This window comes from Oikopleura dioica, chromosome 1 (genome assembly GCF_907165135.1).
Source record: "Oikopleura dioica chromosome 1, OKI2018_I68_1.0, whole genome shotgun sequence".
In the NCBI taxonomy this organism is placed as follows: Eukaryota; Metazoa; Chordata; class Appendicularia; order Copelata; family Oikopleuridae; genus Oikopleura; species Oikopleura dioica.
The window spans coordinates 14,402,020-14,415,145 of NC_137291.1; the positions used below are offsets into that span (position 1 = coordinate 14,402,020).

The window sequence follows — 13,126 nt, forward strand, 5'->3', positions numbered from 1 at the left end:
TGTTTGGCGAAGATGTTTATCGAGCTTGGATAATTTTCCGATCACGTTGGATTTTTTAATGCTTAGTTCCATCATTGATGGACCATCAAGGATACCTTGATTTAGCCGGCGATATTTCAATTTTAGTTAGCAAAGAGACACCCTTATTCAAAAAATTTTTCAAATCTTAAGGGTATCAACCCGAAATAGCTGTTTGAAAAATGTATTACTACCTGACGGAGGGGTCCCTAAGTTAGCATAGTGACGCCCTTATTCGGCGAAGATTTCTGGGGCAATTATTGTTATCGAATCGGTGCACTAATGAAACTATAATTACCACCACGTTTTTCATAATTACAAAAACTCGCAAAGCAAAGTCAAAAATCGTTGCTTTGCTTCCATATAATTAGATTTCCACACTCAAATGAGCCTATTTTTTATTTTCCCGAAAATAGTGCTGATAAGCAAAGATAACTCTTTCTCTAATGAAGAATCGTATATTTTGCTCAAAACCGAGTGATAATGGCAGCGTTAAATGCATTTTCATGATTTATTATTTGATGTCCAAGCGCGCTCTGTTTTTTGGTAAACCCGGCGAAAAAATTGAACGAATTCAATTATTGTCAATAGCCGCCCTTTTTTGTTGTGGAATGACAGAAATAACAAAGCAAGGTGACAACTTTTAATAGAGAAAAATGAGCTGATCTAATTGAATTTAATTCGTCTCTCTCTTGTTGCCACAGTATCAAGAATTACAGCGTTATCAGCAAAATATTATCAAGAAACATAGATTTTCATGATACAAGCATCAATTACATACAGTAATTCATTTTGACATTACTTATTTTTTACAGGCAAAGTCACGTGAATTCGATTTCTACTGTTATCTGAGACAATTAATTAAGGGGGTAGGCGTCAATAATCGACCTTTTTCTTCATATATTTCTTCATCAAATAACATATTGGCACCCTTATTTTATTTCACAATAGAATGAAGTAAGGGTACCCCTTCAAACAGACGAGATAGACAGTACTTAGTACTTAGTAAATATTCGAATCTTCTTTTCTTTTAACATCGCCGTCTATGACCACGCGGGTGAGTCTAATCCAATGATAGCTGCATTTATCCGCCGAATGAACGGTACCTTGTGGAGAAGATTCAATCTTCAATAATTAAATTCTTGATCTCGACCATTTTATCGAAAATGTTACGAAAGGGAGAGGTATTTTATTTAAAGTCAGTGACAAGGGTTAGCGATAAGAGCAGCCGCAAATCGACCGTGGAGAGTTCCAAGTAAAACATCAGAGTTTTTAAAAAAGTGAAAGACAGGTGCATCGGTCGGGAGAGACGTGTGTGGACCCGTATCGCTTCTAGAGGCGGTTGGAGATAACTTTACTCGACGTAACAGTCCAATGAATAATCATTACGGTGGAAAATGAATAAGAACATAGGCAAAAGAGCTAATTATGACGGTACTTGATCTAACTTCTCGCATAAAATCGAGCCAATCAAAAAGCAGAATTTATTTTATCAGCCAATCAGAAACGCCTGCTTCGAAAAGCCGATTTCGTGACTTTGAATGACGCAAAAGTCCAACAACTAACAAGAAATCTAAGCAAAGCTGGCGAGAAACTTACAGCCCATCAGTCAAAATAAAACTCTAGCACACGTACTTCAAGTCATGTAATCGGCAGCTTCCTCCTTAACTCCACAAGTTTCCCATGATCCGAGCGTCCAGCCGGGAGCTAATGGTGGCTCGTTCATTTTTTTGTGAACCTCGCTGCATTAAAAATCTGTTCGACCTAAACGACACTTTAGAAGCAAAAAGGCGGACTCTTGAATATTTGAAACATGATTACGTAATGGCAACAAGTGGGCACTTAATTCCTTTTTCTTCAAATTCAAAACTTTTCAAGCAAGAAAAAAAAGTCAGCTTTAGAAAAACTCAGTTTTACAACTTTCAGTGCGACTTGTTTGTTTTGCAAGAACCCTGGAATTTTTTTCTTTAGAAGACGAGTTTTGAAATGGATTGAATTATGTCCCCTTTCAAAAAATTGACGATAAAGAAGAGCGCTTAGCGGGAGATGCTCTTACTCCAGGCTTCTAAAATTTTAAACAACGCTTCATTATCACTAGAAGAAGGTCTTATCAGCAAGTTTATTTCGCTCCAAATGGAAAGTCGTCTCTAAGTCAAATAATTTTCCGTCTTCTGAAAGTACTTTTTTGCTCATCAAGAAGCTCCCCGGCCACGTGTTTTCCAAAGATCTTGAGGCCTCTTTTCTGTATGATTAAGTTCCACTTCCTGGCTTCGAAAACGGCCTCAGCTGCTGGATAATGGCGATAATGGTCGGATTGTACACGAAAAAGACGACTTGTAGCGGCCTCATCAAAAAGCGATCCACGTTGCATCTGGGTATTTTGTGTTGGTAACGATACCTTATGCAAGTTGCATTATCTCGGGGATGATGCTGGCCCGGGCCGGGCTCAGCTGAAGACGTGTCAGACGATTGCGCCTAGTCTCACCTTTCCAAAGCCGCCCAGCTCAACTTGCTCTGCTTTTTTTCACGGATTTTATTGTTATTGTTGAGATGGGTTTTGAAGATTTCAACCAATGATTCGATGGTTATTTATAAAAAACTTATTCTTTCGAAAAAAAATCTATCAGTTTCGCATCATGAATCTTCAGTGAACGGGAAAATAAACCTTACCCTTCCCGGATTCCAAAATATACGATAGCCGCCCGTTTGTTCCATTTCGAAATTATGGCCACAAAAAATTTTCGCCCACTGTAGATAGTATTTTGGCTAAATACTCTTATCCTCAGTTATCTAGGCAGTGTTCCTGCGCGGAGCGACGTGGAGCGGCCCCGCTATCGCGATTTCTCCCAGCCTCGGCTCGGCGGCGCCATCTTTATCGCGCGCGCTCATGCTCCTTGCGCGCGTTGCTCACGAGCGCCAGCGCGAGCGGATTTCTGAACGCGGCGGAGAAATGGAATCATTATTTCAGTGTTGAACACGGATACTGAGAGGACAAGACGTAAATTCAGGTATTTTGATCGAACCCGACTTTTCGTACCGATTTTTCCCCGACAAAGAAGACCAGAGAGAGTATGCAGCTTTGAACCCGACCCTTCCCGAATCTCTAGAGACACCCTTAAATATTCAAAAAGAAAAGAAAAATAATGAATTATAAAATTTCATTTCTGAAATAATTTGAACCAAATCGAACCTTAAATCACCAAAAAAAAACCACCCACCCAAACCGTCTGATTTCGAACCTCTCTGGCTTCTCCGATAAACAAAAATCAACTCCAAAACAAAACCGAACCAGGAACCTTGTTTCTGAACCGAATCCTTGTCTCCTCCCTGATCCCGTGACAACGCTGAACCAGCCATTTAGGTAAAACCACACCTTTTTCCCAAACACAAAAACTCAAACTAACCCTTTCTTTTTTTCCTTATTTTTTTCTAACATTCGAGTAGATTGGTAATCAAAGGACCGGATAAACGATTATATTTTTCTCTCGATTTCAAATATTTCTATTCTTCTCTTAGACATCTTCATTCTCATTTTATTTTGATAATTTTGATCTTTATCATTTTTGATAAAATTAAGTTGTTTATCCTAAAAAGCAAAAGACCAAATATTCTGAAAGAAACAGTGGAAAACTTAAGCTCAGTTAAATATCAATTCTGATGATTATATTTACCCTTCACTCAAATTCCTACCTCCGAAGCTCAAAACCTTCCTCCGAACCCAAACTCGCACATCCCGACCAGAGATGTAAATCACCACAGCCACCCCACCACTGTAACCACCTAACCCGAACCTCCTTACCCGAACCCACGGATCTCAACTTCATGGTACCTTAGCTGAATCGACGCCCAACTTGAACCCCCGAAATTTTTTCGAAAAAACAGGCCCTAACTTTCCCCTTAAATTTTTTCTACCCTTTTCTCCCAATCCATCCGAACCTTCGCTTCCTCCATTTTCCCTCAAATTTTTTTTTTCAAGGACCCTTTGTCGATCCTCACCTACCTTCCCGTATCCACCCTTTACCCCGCTTCAAGACTGAAGAAACTGTTTGCCCTTATTTAAAATTTTATTTTACCCTTGACCTCGACCCTCACTTCGACCCCCTCCCAGAACATCAAGTCCCGAAACTCAACCTCAAATCACCTTCCTCTCATCTCCAAACTCCACCCATTCACTTCACGCACCTTTTCCCTATCCCCTCACGTTTCCCCTCTCCATAACCCTCCCCTTAATTTCCACCAAGATTAACCCACCTTGACCCCTTCTTAACCCATTTAAACCTCCCCGAACCCAACCCCCTACCAATGACCCTGCCTTTAACCCATTATCACCACAACCTAACTGTCCCTGATAGTATGTTTTATACAGTATCTCCCTTTCCCTTTGCACTTTCAATATAATCATCAAAAAAGCTTCATTCAAACTCTAGACATGAGTAATTTCTGTCTGAGCTCAATTTTCAACTGTAAAAAGCCACAACGCAGAACTTTGGAAATCCAAAAGATCGCAGAAATCGTCGCAAGACCTCAAATCTTCAAAACGAAAAATTATAACTGTATCCTTCCACAAAAAATTTCAAACCCTTTTGATAGTCATTCTTAAACGATAGTATAGGCTTTTAGAGAATCGATTTCATCGTATAACTCAAGCTTTAAAACTAGAATTTGAAACAGAACAACCCTTTTCGCGTGTGCCGAAAAAAGCCTTTAGGGCTTAGTAAGAGAGAATAAAAATGAACTCTCTTAACAACGGCATGGTTGTCGTCCCGATCCTAACCCCTTACGGAACCCAACTTGTACCGATGTCGGTGAACCAACTCCTTGGATCTGGAATGGGAAATCAAATGCCTTCTGCTGATCTCAACTCCTTGACTCAGACTTTTCAACAGCAGCAGGCCGCCAACCTCCGAAATATTCAAGGTAAATCAACTTCTAATTTTTTATACCTCTTGGCCAATCAGAAGTCGAAATCGATTATGCCAGCCAATCAAAAAATACCTATAAATAACTCTTTTGTTAAGCAATTCAATCACAACTTCGATCCTTCCAATCCAACCAAAACCCGATCGTGAGCTCCATTCTCCAGCAAGCTCAAGCCGCTCAGCTCAACGCCACCGCCCAAAAAGCTCAGTTCGGTCACGACTCGCACAAGATGGAAATGGACAAGATCACGGCGAAGCTGGACGCGACAAAGCTTCAAAAATCCAGCTCTTCGAAGAAAGACCTCGGCGCGATTGGCGATCTCCGACCAATGTACAGATCGACTTCTCGCGGCCAGAGCTCTGGATTCTCCTCTGGAAATACTTCGGAATCTGATTCTGGACATTCGAGAAACTCGATTTCTCCGATCGGGACGAAATTGCACATGAAGGGAAAAACGCAGTCGTATACTTCTACTTCGCAGTTTTCGTCGAACTCTTCTGGTTGGTCGGAAGGATGCTCTGGAGACGAAACTGGCTCCGGTAGGACCTATTCTATTCAAACACAAAATTCAAATTCGATTCTAGGAAAATTCAATTCATTCAAACTTCTCGAACAACGAAGCGGAAGCAAAGCTCTCTTTCTTCAAAAAATGGTTGAAGTTCTTGAATCTTACTTCTCCGACGAAGGACTAAAACGAAATCAATTCCTCGCCAAGCAAATTCAACTAAATCCCGAAGGAATTCCTCTCAAAAAAGTTGCAGCTATGCGACGAGTCAAGGTAGAATATTAAAAAACGCTACCGAAATAGTGAACTAAAAATCTACATTTTTCATGATTTTATTTTATTACTCTTCTTTTTAGGCGTTGACACGTGACTACATGACCGTCGCGTCTGCTATCCGAAAATCTTCCATGCTCGAGCTGTCACGTGACGGCCAACTGGTCAAGCGAACTGTTCAACCAGCTTCTCTCGAGCCCCCAAAGCCCATCCGAACCGTCCTTGCCATCAATCTCCACGAAAACCCGACCGTCGAAACGGTCACTAGCGCCTTTGCCAAGTACGGTGATTTGACTCAAGTGCGCGTTATCCGGCCAACTTCGGCGCTGCCCGCCTATTTGAAGGAGTTCACTATGTGGGTTCCTGATCTCGGCACCACCAACTGCGCTGTGATCGAGTTTGAGACGCAGGATGAGGCTCAAGCTGCTTGCCGAGAAATCAACATGGCAAACAGAGAAAACGGAAAGCTCAGAGTTGCTCTCCTCAAGGTTTGCGATTTCTAAAGAGTATCACAATTTCTAATAGATTTCTTATGCATCCAAGGGTATTTTTCGCCCCTAAGCTTCATTATTTCGGCTGACTACCCATACACTGATAAATCCCATCAGTTTCGTAATTTTTCTCTTAACCCATTTCCTTCCACTCCTTCACTTAATTCCCCGACAAAAAAACTTTACTCTCTACCATCAATCCCGACCCAAACCTGAACCGCCAATTCACCCCGACAAAATCCGATCCGACCAAAATCCCTCCCAAAATTCTTAATCAAACCCCGATCTTTGACACCTGTTTTTCTCGGACCATAACGTGGACCCGCACCAATTTATTCAATCCCGTTTCCCTACCTTACCAGAGCCCTTCCATACCAAAAACCACAACCTTTACTCAGACTCATAACTTCACCTTTCTTTCTTATGAAAGTCCCCCCCCCCCTCAATAATCCAATAAACACTACTTTAACACCCGTACCTATTATTCAATCCCCTTACCGTACCTTACCATAGCCCTTCCATACCCAAGACCTCAACCTTTACTCAAAGCCATCAATTCACCTTTCCCTTTCATGAGAGGCCCTTCCCTCATTTGGAATCTATTTAAAACTACCATTACTTCCTGAGAACACATCCCAATCACCATCCTCGACTCAGACCCCCGCCCGAACCTTATCCTTTCTCTTCCTTACCCGAATCCTACCTCATTTGAACCATCATTCCACCCCAGAACTTACCCTCGACCTGATCTCCTACCCTTCAATTTCGATTATCTGACCCCTTACAAACAGCCTCCTCCGTCAATCAAACCTCTCCCCAAAAAAGATACCATTTGAGTTCCGGGTATCTTCTCCCTAATCAGGATACTGACACTTTTTAGCCCGGCGCTCGAATCCGCCGCACTCTCTACCGCCAATACAAAGAAGACGACGGTAAAACTACCGAAACCAAAAAACTTCCCAAGTTCGAATTAAAAACTCTCTCCGACTCTGGACACGGCTCCGACGGATCCGCCGAAATCTCAACAGAAAACTCCGAAGACGAAGAAAAATGCTCTGCAAAGGTCAGAAACAACTTCGCTCCCGCATACGTAAGATGACCCCTTATTCTCCCATTTCAACTTTTTGAACCGAAAAAATGACGGTTTTTCTAGGTTGTTGGAACCCGACGAGCCTGGCTGAGCAAATCGCTTCAAAAAGACGCCGAAACTGTATAACAATTTTTAGGATTTTCACGAGCTCATTCAAATTTATTTATAGGTTATTATCAATTAAACAATTTTTCTATTCTATTTCCGTTTTCCCTTTTCCCAAAAAAGCTCTTTGTCCCGAATCCAGCGCCCGAACCTGGCTCCAGAATCAAACTTCCAATCAAAAAACACAGAACACCGCCTTCAACCAACTCCACCCACCCTCGCTCCGATCACTTTTTATAACTCGCGCCTAGGTCCTCCCCGAGAACAATTTGAGCAACGCGATCCGCCAACCACGTGGTCCAGTCGAGGGAAGCCGCGGCTTTGACGCCAAATTTTCCCGAAATCGCTCTCGAAACTTTTTCGCCTAAGATACTTTATTGCTTATTTTTCCCGTAATTTTTTAAAAAGAATAACTATCTTATCGCGTTAAATTTCGATCGAGCCAAGGTTCAAGCGCACAAGACAATTTTCCCGATCTTCATTCTCTTCCAGAAGGCGATTTGGAACTTTGACTTTGACTAGAAACCAACTAGAACGCAGCTTGGCTGTAAATACAAAACATCATCAAAAAACGACTTCTACTGCTGAAAAAATCCTGAAAAATGGCTCTTCGATGTAAAAAAATTCAACTTTCAACGACTTCAAATCTGAAAAAAAAACGCATCAACTCGACTTGCTTCAAAATCGAAAGAAACCAAAAACGAAGCATAAAAACTCACTCTCTTCCATGATTTCAAAAAACCGCGAATCAAAAATTACTCGATTCCCATTTCGCCTGTGCACAATTTTTTTCTCATCAACTGACAAATACTTTTTTTTCATAGGCCGGTTTTTCAAACGAATAATTCAACAAAATTTTCGAGGAAATTAAAAATTAAATTTTCAAAAGTAATTAATATTTTCTTGCTATATGCAAACCCTCGGATGTAAATAAAACATTTTTTTGATGAATAAACTCGTGTCTCTTTCTCTTTTGGAGACATTTTTAAAGCTTAAAAACTTTGTCGCTTTTCTTTCGCAAGATATGCAGATTTGACCCCGGCGTGACGAAAGATATAATTACTCCACTAATACCGCAATAAGTTATTGCCAATAACGATTTTACAACAGAGGGGCTTCAACTCAGAAAAAATAGCGATTTTATACAATGAATTACAAATTTTGGTTTTTCTCTTGTTTTTTCATTGCGAAAGGAGCTCTTCCAGATGAAGATAGAGTTGTGGTCAGAACGGGTTTTTCGAGAATTTCAAGAAGCGTTGCCAATTCTACAGCGGAGGATATTTTTCTTGAGATAACTGGTAAGCATAAACATCATAGAATTTATCTATGTTTTCCAAGGCGGTGAAAGTTTGGGCGAAAAGATGACTTTGAAAGCTCAGCTGAATATTTTCAACTACACGGCTCATTTGACCGACTGCGATATTTTCATCAATTCAAAAACTTATCGAATCCTCGAGTCTGAAACCGTTACTTCAACAGGACTTTTGCTCAATGTTCAAAAACTCAGTAGCTGGACTCTTGAATTGAAGAGATTTTCAACGTCTGCTTCGAAGATGGAAAAAATGGACTTTCAATGCGAAATTCGGCTGTCTTCTTGTCTTCCATCCGCTGATCCTCTTGGTTATTACTACACTGGACATCGCACAGGATTTTTTCTTCAAATTTGAGAAGCACCTTCTTTCGAGAAAACTCATTGAAGAAAACTGAAAGTCACCAACTCAGGTCGAACCTGCCAAAAATGGAGTTCCCAATGGCCCCATAGTCACTCTTACCGCAATCAAATTATTTCGCGCTTTGGCGAACGATTTCTCAATACAAATTACTGCCGCAATCCTGATAACTACAACGGCGGAGTCTGGTGCTACACCACAGATCCAAGCAAGAGATGGGAATTGTGTGAAATTCCAACTTGTGATTTTTGATTATCTTCTTTGGTTTTAACGAAATAAATCTTATGCAGCATGAGGCTTGTTTTATCAAAAAATCAAATACAGTAGTCAGCAGAAACTTGAAAAAGAACAGGAGCTTTAGTGTTTTCGTTGTCCATCTTTTTGATCGTCCAAGTTCTTGAATCGACGAATTCTTCAATTTTGATTCGATTTTGCTCGAAATCGAATCGGTTGATTGAATTTCCCGACACAACAAATACCGACTCTTCTATTCTGATCACGGACGAATATTTATCGAACTCAATGATACATTAATTTATCACATTCAAATCTTACTGTAATGGGCACGCCGATCTCTTTCCAGCCAGAGCCTGCTAGAAGAAAAACTCCGTTAAAGCGACCAGCGACCAATAAATTCCCACTTTCAAAACCGATCGCGAGAACTCTCTCGGCCAGTCTCGGATAGTCCGGCATGGAATACCAACCAGAGCGAGAGAGGTCGAGCTTTTCCACCCTGAGTTTGCTTTTACAAGCTTCGCAGTTATTGCCACTTCCTCGATAATTTTGAACCCAGACTAAGTCTCCTATTGCAGCAGCTTTGCCCTTGTAAAGAGCGAGTTTCCCACTGGCATGGCTGAATATTGAAGAAAACGTTTTCTCAGATCTACGGCCGTCGAAAATCTCACATTCTTTCGTCATTCTTGAGCCATCGCCTCCAGGAAAGCAGATCAGAGCTTTTGATCCATCGCTTATTGAAAGTGCGCTTGCAGTTGAATCAATTTCATGAACTAGCCTTGCTGATTGCTCGATCAACTCGCAGTTTATTAATTTCAGGATCTAGTGATAAATATTTCTTGATTGTTTCTTCAAGTTTTTTCCTACCCTTTGCTTATAAAAATCTCCTCCGAAGATAAAAAGCTCGCCTTCAATTGAAGCAAAAGGACCCCAATCGCCATGATTTTCAAAAGAATCAATTATGCCAACTCTTTTTTGAACGAGTCCATCTTCAGAAACAAGAAAAGAATTGTCAATAAGCTTTGAACTAGAGCCCAGAATCAATATGAACTAAATTTAAACTGTTAAAATAATTTTAGAAAACATAATCAAGAACCGGTTTAACACGCTCTGTGGTAGTTGAAGTTGTAGTCGCCGCATTTGTTCTTATTGTTGGTTGAGTAAGTCCTACTGTTCGAATATCAGCTCTTTCAGAATGAGAACCCGGTCTGTATTTAAAAACAAGACCAACAGCTAAACCAGCGACGAGAAAAATATTAATAATGATCAAAATTTTACGCGTTTTACTGATTTTCAAGCCCGTCTCTGTCATTTTTGAGGCTGAACTTTCAAAGAGGAGTCATAAAATAAGGGAACTCGTAAAAATACAATTGTTGAACCGGCATTTCGTAAGAGCTAATTTAAGTAAATAATTTATTGGTGAATATCAATGAATTTGTAATTGCGGAAAAAGAAGTTGGCAATCATACTGATCAGAAAACGGCGGAGTCAAATTGGAAGTTCAAAATCTGTGAGTACATAATGTGAAATCAAAAGCATTCAAGGTGCAGTCAAAAAGAATTGTTGAAATGAGAGAAAAACAGAGTCTTGAAGTCTTCTGAAATTCTCAAAGAACGTATCCTTGAGCAATCATCGCATCGGCCACAATTTTGAAGCCAGCGCAGTTGGCGCCGAGCTAGAATTTCGATGAGAAAATGAGCAAAAAAGGACGATTGTACCTGATAGTCGCCTTCATGACCGAGTTCTTTGGCGGTTTCAGAACACGCTTTCCAGATGCTAGCCATGATTCCTTTGAGTTTGTTGTCGACCTCGTCTCTTGTCCAGAAATATCGAGCAGAGTTCTGAGCCATTTCAAGGCCGGAAACTGCCACTCCTCCAGCATTGGCGGCCTAGAAAAGACCATGATTTGAGTTTGACGAAAAGAACTGACCTTTGCTGGGAAGAAAACAGCCTTGTTTCTTTTGAAGACTTCGATAGCTTCTGGAGTAGAAGGCATGTTCGCGCCTTCAAAGACGTATTTGACTCCAGCGGCGATGAGACTTTCCGCGTCTTCCTTGCTGATTTCGTTTTGAGTGGCGCAAGGAAGGGCGACATCGGCAGCTCCGACGCCCCAAGGTCGAGTTCCTTTCAAAAATTGGACGGTTTCGGATTTGTAGTCTGCCACTCGGCCTCGTTTATTGTTCTGAAAAATGAGTTTTAGCTGAACGATACTTTTAAAATGTAAACGAACCTTGATATCAAGAACTTGTTGAATCTGCTCATCCGAGAACCCATTTGGCTCATAGATCGTTCCATTCGAGTCCGAGAACGTCAAAACTTGAGCTCCGAACTCTTTGCATTTGATGGCAGCGTATTGGGCGACGTTTCCAGAGCCAGAAATAAGAACCTTTTTTCCTTCGAGAGAAACGCCAAATTCATCGACGCAGTTTTTCAAGGCATAAACGCAGCCAAAACCGGTCGCTTCTGGTCGAATCAGCGAACCGCCCCAGCCGTGGCCTTTTCCGGTCAGAACGCCGGAGTGATCACCTGATTTTTGAAATGAAAAAAAAAGACGGAAAGGGTTTCTTACCTTGCATTCTTTTGTACTGTCCATACATGTATCCAATTTCCCGGCCGCCGACTCCGATGTCTCCTGCAGGGACGTCAACATCTGGGCCAATGTATCGCGAAAGTTCGGTCATAAACGACTGTGTAAATCGCATCACTTCGGCGTCCGATTTTCCCTTGGGGTCAAAGTCGGAGCCTCCCTTTCCGCCGCCCATGGGGAGCGTAGTTAGGGCGTTTTTGAAGATTTGCTCGAAACCGAGGAATTTGATGATGGACAAATTGACGGAGGGGTGGAAGCGAAGGCCGCCCTTGTAAGGTCCTAAAATTGGGATAAGCCTTGTTGTTTTCGATAATTGGAAAAATGGGCTTACCGATGGCTTGGTTGAATTGGACTCGGAAACCTCGGTTCACCTGCATTTTGTTGTTGTCGTCCAGCCAAGGCACGCGGAATTGGATGACCCGCTCGGGCTCGCAGATTGCTTCCAAAACCTAATGGAGAAATGGTCTTATTCTGACTGTTTTTGGAGCATTTCAGATTCACAAGAAATGAAAAATGAGGGTTTTTAGTTTAGCAGAACCTGTATTTTAGCTGTTTTTTATAAATTTATGGTCAAAATCGTCATATTTACGGTATTTTACCTTGACATAATGCGGGTACTTGTCAAAAAGCGGCCCCAAAGAGTCGAAGACTTCCTCAACTGCTTGAAGAAACTCGGTTTGGTTGGGATCTCTAGCCTTAACTTTCTCAAATGCGGCGGCCACTTCTGCTCTCATTTTTAATTTTTTTGTCTGAAAAGATGAAAAATGCGTTTTGATGCTTTGAAAAAGCGGCGATCGAATCCGCCACCGGCAATGTTGAAAAAGTGGGAGTGGTGAGTTGAAAGCAACAAGGAGATAAACTCGCTAGTAATTAGCTATTCGAGCGGTTTTTAAACACTTCAAAAGGGGAATGAAATAAACAAGTTACGTAACAATCTTCGCAATAAAATTAATAATCAGCAGCTTTGGGACAATTAAAACGAGTTGATAAAGGTTCAAAATGTCTGATGAAGGGTGCAAAAGGGTTGAATGTAGCTCTAGGCAAAGGCAACTCTAGAACAGTTATGAAAAGAGGTTATAACTTGGCAAAAGATTCATTTTTTCATTGGAAAATGAAGCCTCTTGATTTCTCAAAAAGATACAGTATCTTTCTCTTTATAACAAGTTTTTTTCACAAGCTTCGAATTTGAATGTTGACCTTTTATGCGCGTCAAAAAGGTGCTGGAAAGTTCGA

At 41.1% G+C, this 13,126-nt stretch overlaps 2 protein-coding genes across 5 annotated transcripts; one reads left to right on the forward strand and one right to left on the reverse strand.

Moving 5' to 3' along the window:
* Window positions 1–4,466: 4,466 nt before the first annotated feature.
* LOC145696369 (uncharacterized) lies at window positions 4,467–8,401 on the forward strand. 4 transcript variants are annotated; one of them, XM_081773409.1, is made up of 7 exons: window positions 4,467–4,935; window positions 5,037–5,477; window positions 5,523–5,716; window positions 5,800–6,204; window positions 7,088–7,297; window positions 7,361–7,466; window positions 7,654–8,401. In XM_081773409.1, the coding sequence occupies exons 1-6, from the start codon at window positions 4,749–4,751 to the stop codon at window positions 7,421–7,423; spliced, it is 1,500 nt and encodes a 499-aa protein (XP_081629535.1). In that variant the 5' UTR covers window positions 4,467–4,748; the 3' UTR covers window positions 7,424–7,466; window positions 7,654–8,401. The 4 variants fall into 4 exon arrangements, with proteins under 4 accessions (XP_081629535.1, XP_081629520.1, XP_081629543.1 ...); XM_081773394.1 differs by having other exon boundaries at window positions 7,361–7,417; XM_081773417.1 differs by having other exon boundaries at window positions 7,088–7,270.
* Window positions 8,402–10,705: 2,304 nt separating this feature from the next.
* LOC145695494 (NADP-specific glutamate dehydrogenase-like) lies at window positions 10,706–12,659 on the reverse strand. Its single transcript, XM_081772478.1, has 7 exons — window positions 12,493–12,659; window positions 12,225–12,342; window positions 11,876–12,172; window positions 11,537–11,832; window positions 11,237–11,488; window positions 11,025–11,195; window positions 10,706–10,981 (listed from the first exon to the last, which is right to left on the reverse strand). The coding sequence occupies exons 1-7, from the start codon at window positions 12,625–12,627 to the stop codon at window positions 10,913–10,915; spliced, it is 1,338 nt and encodes a 445-aa protein (XP_081628604.1). The 5' UTR covers window positions 12,628–12,659; the 3' UTR covers window positions 10,706–10,912.
* Between the last annotated feature and the right edge of the window lie 467 nt (window positions 12,660–13,126).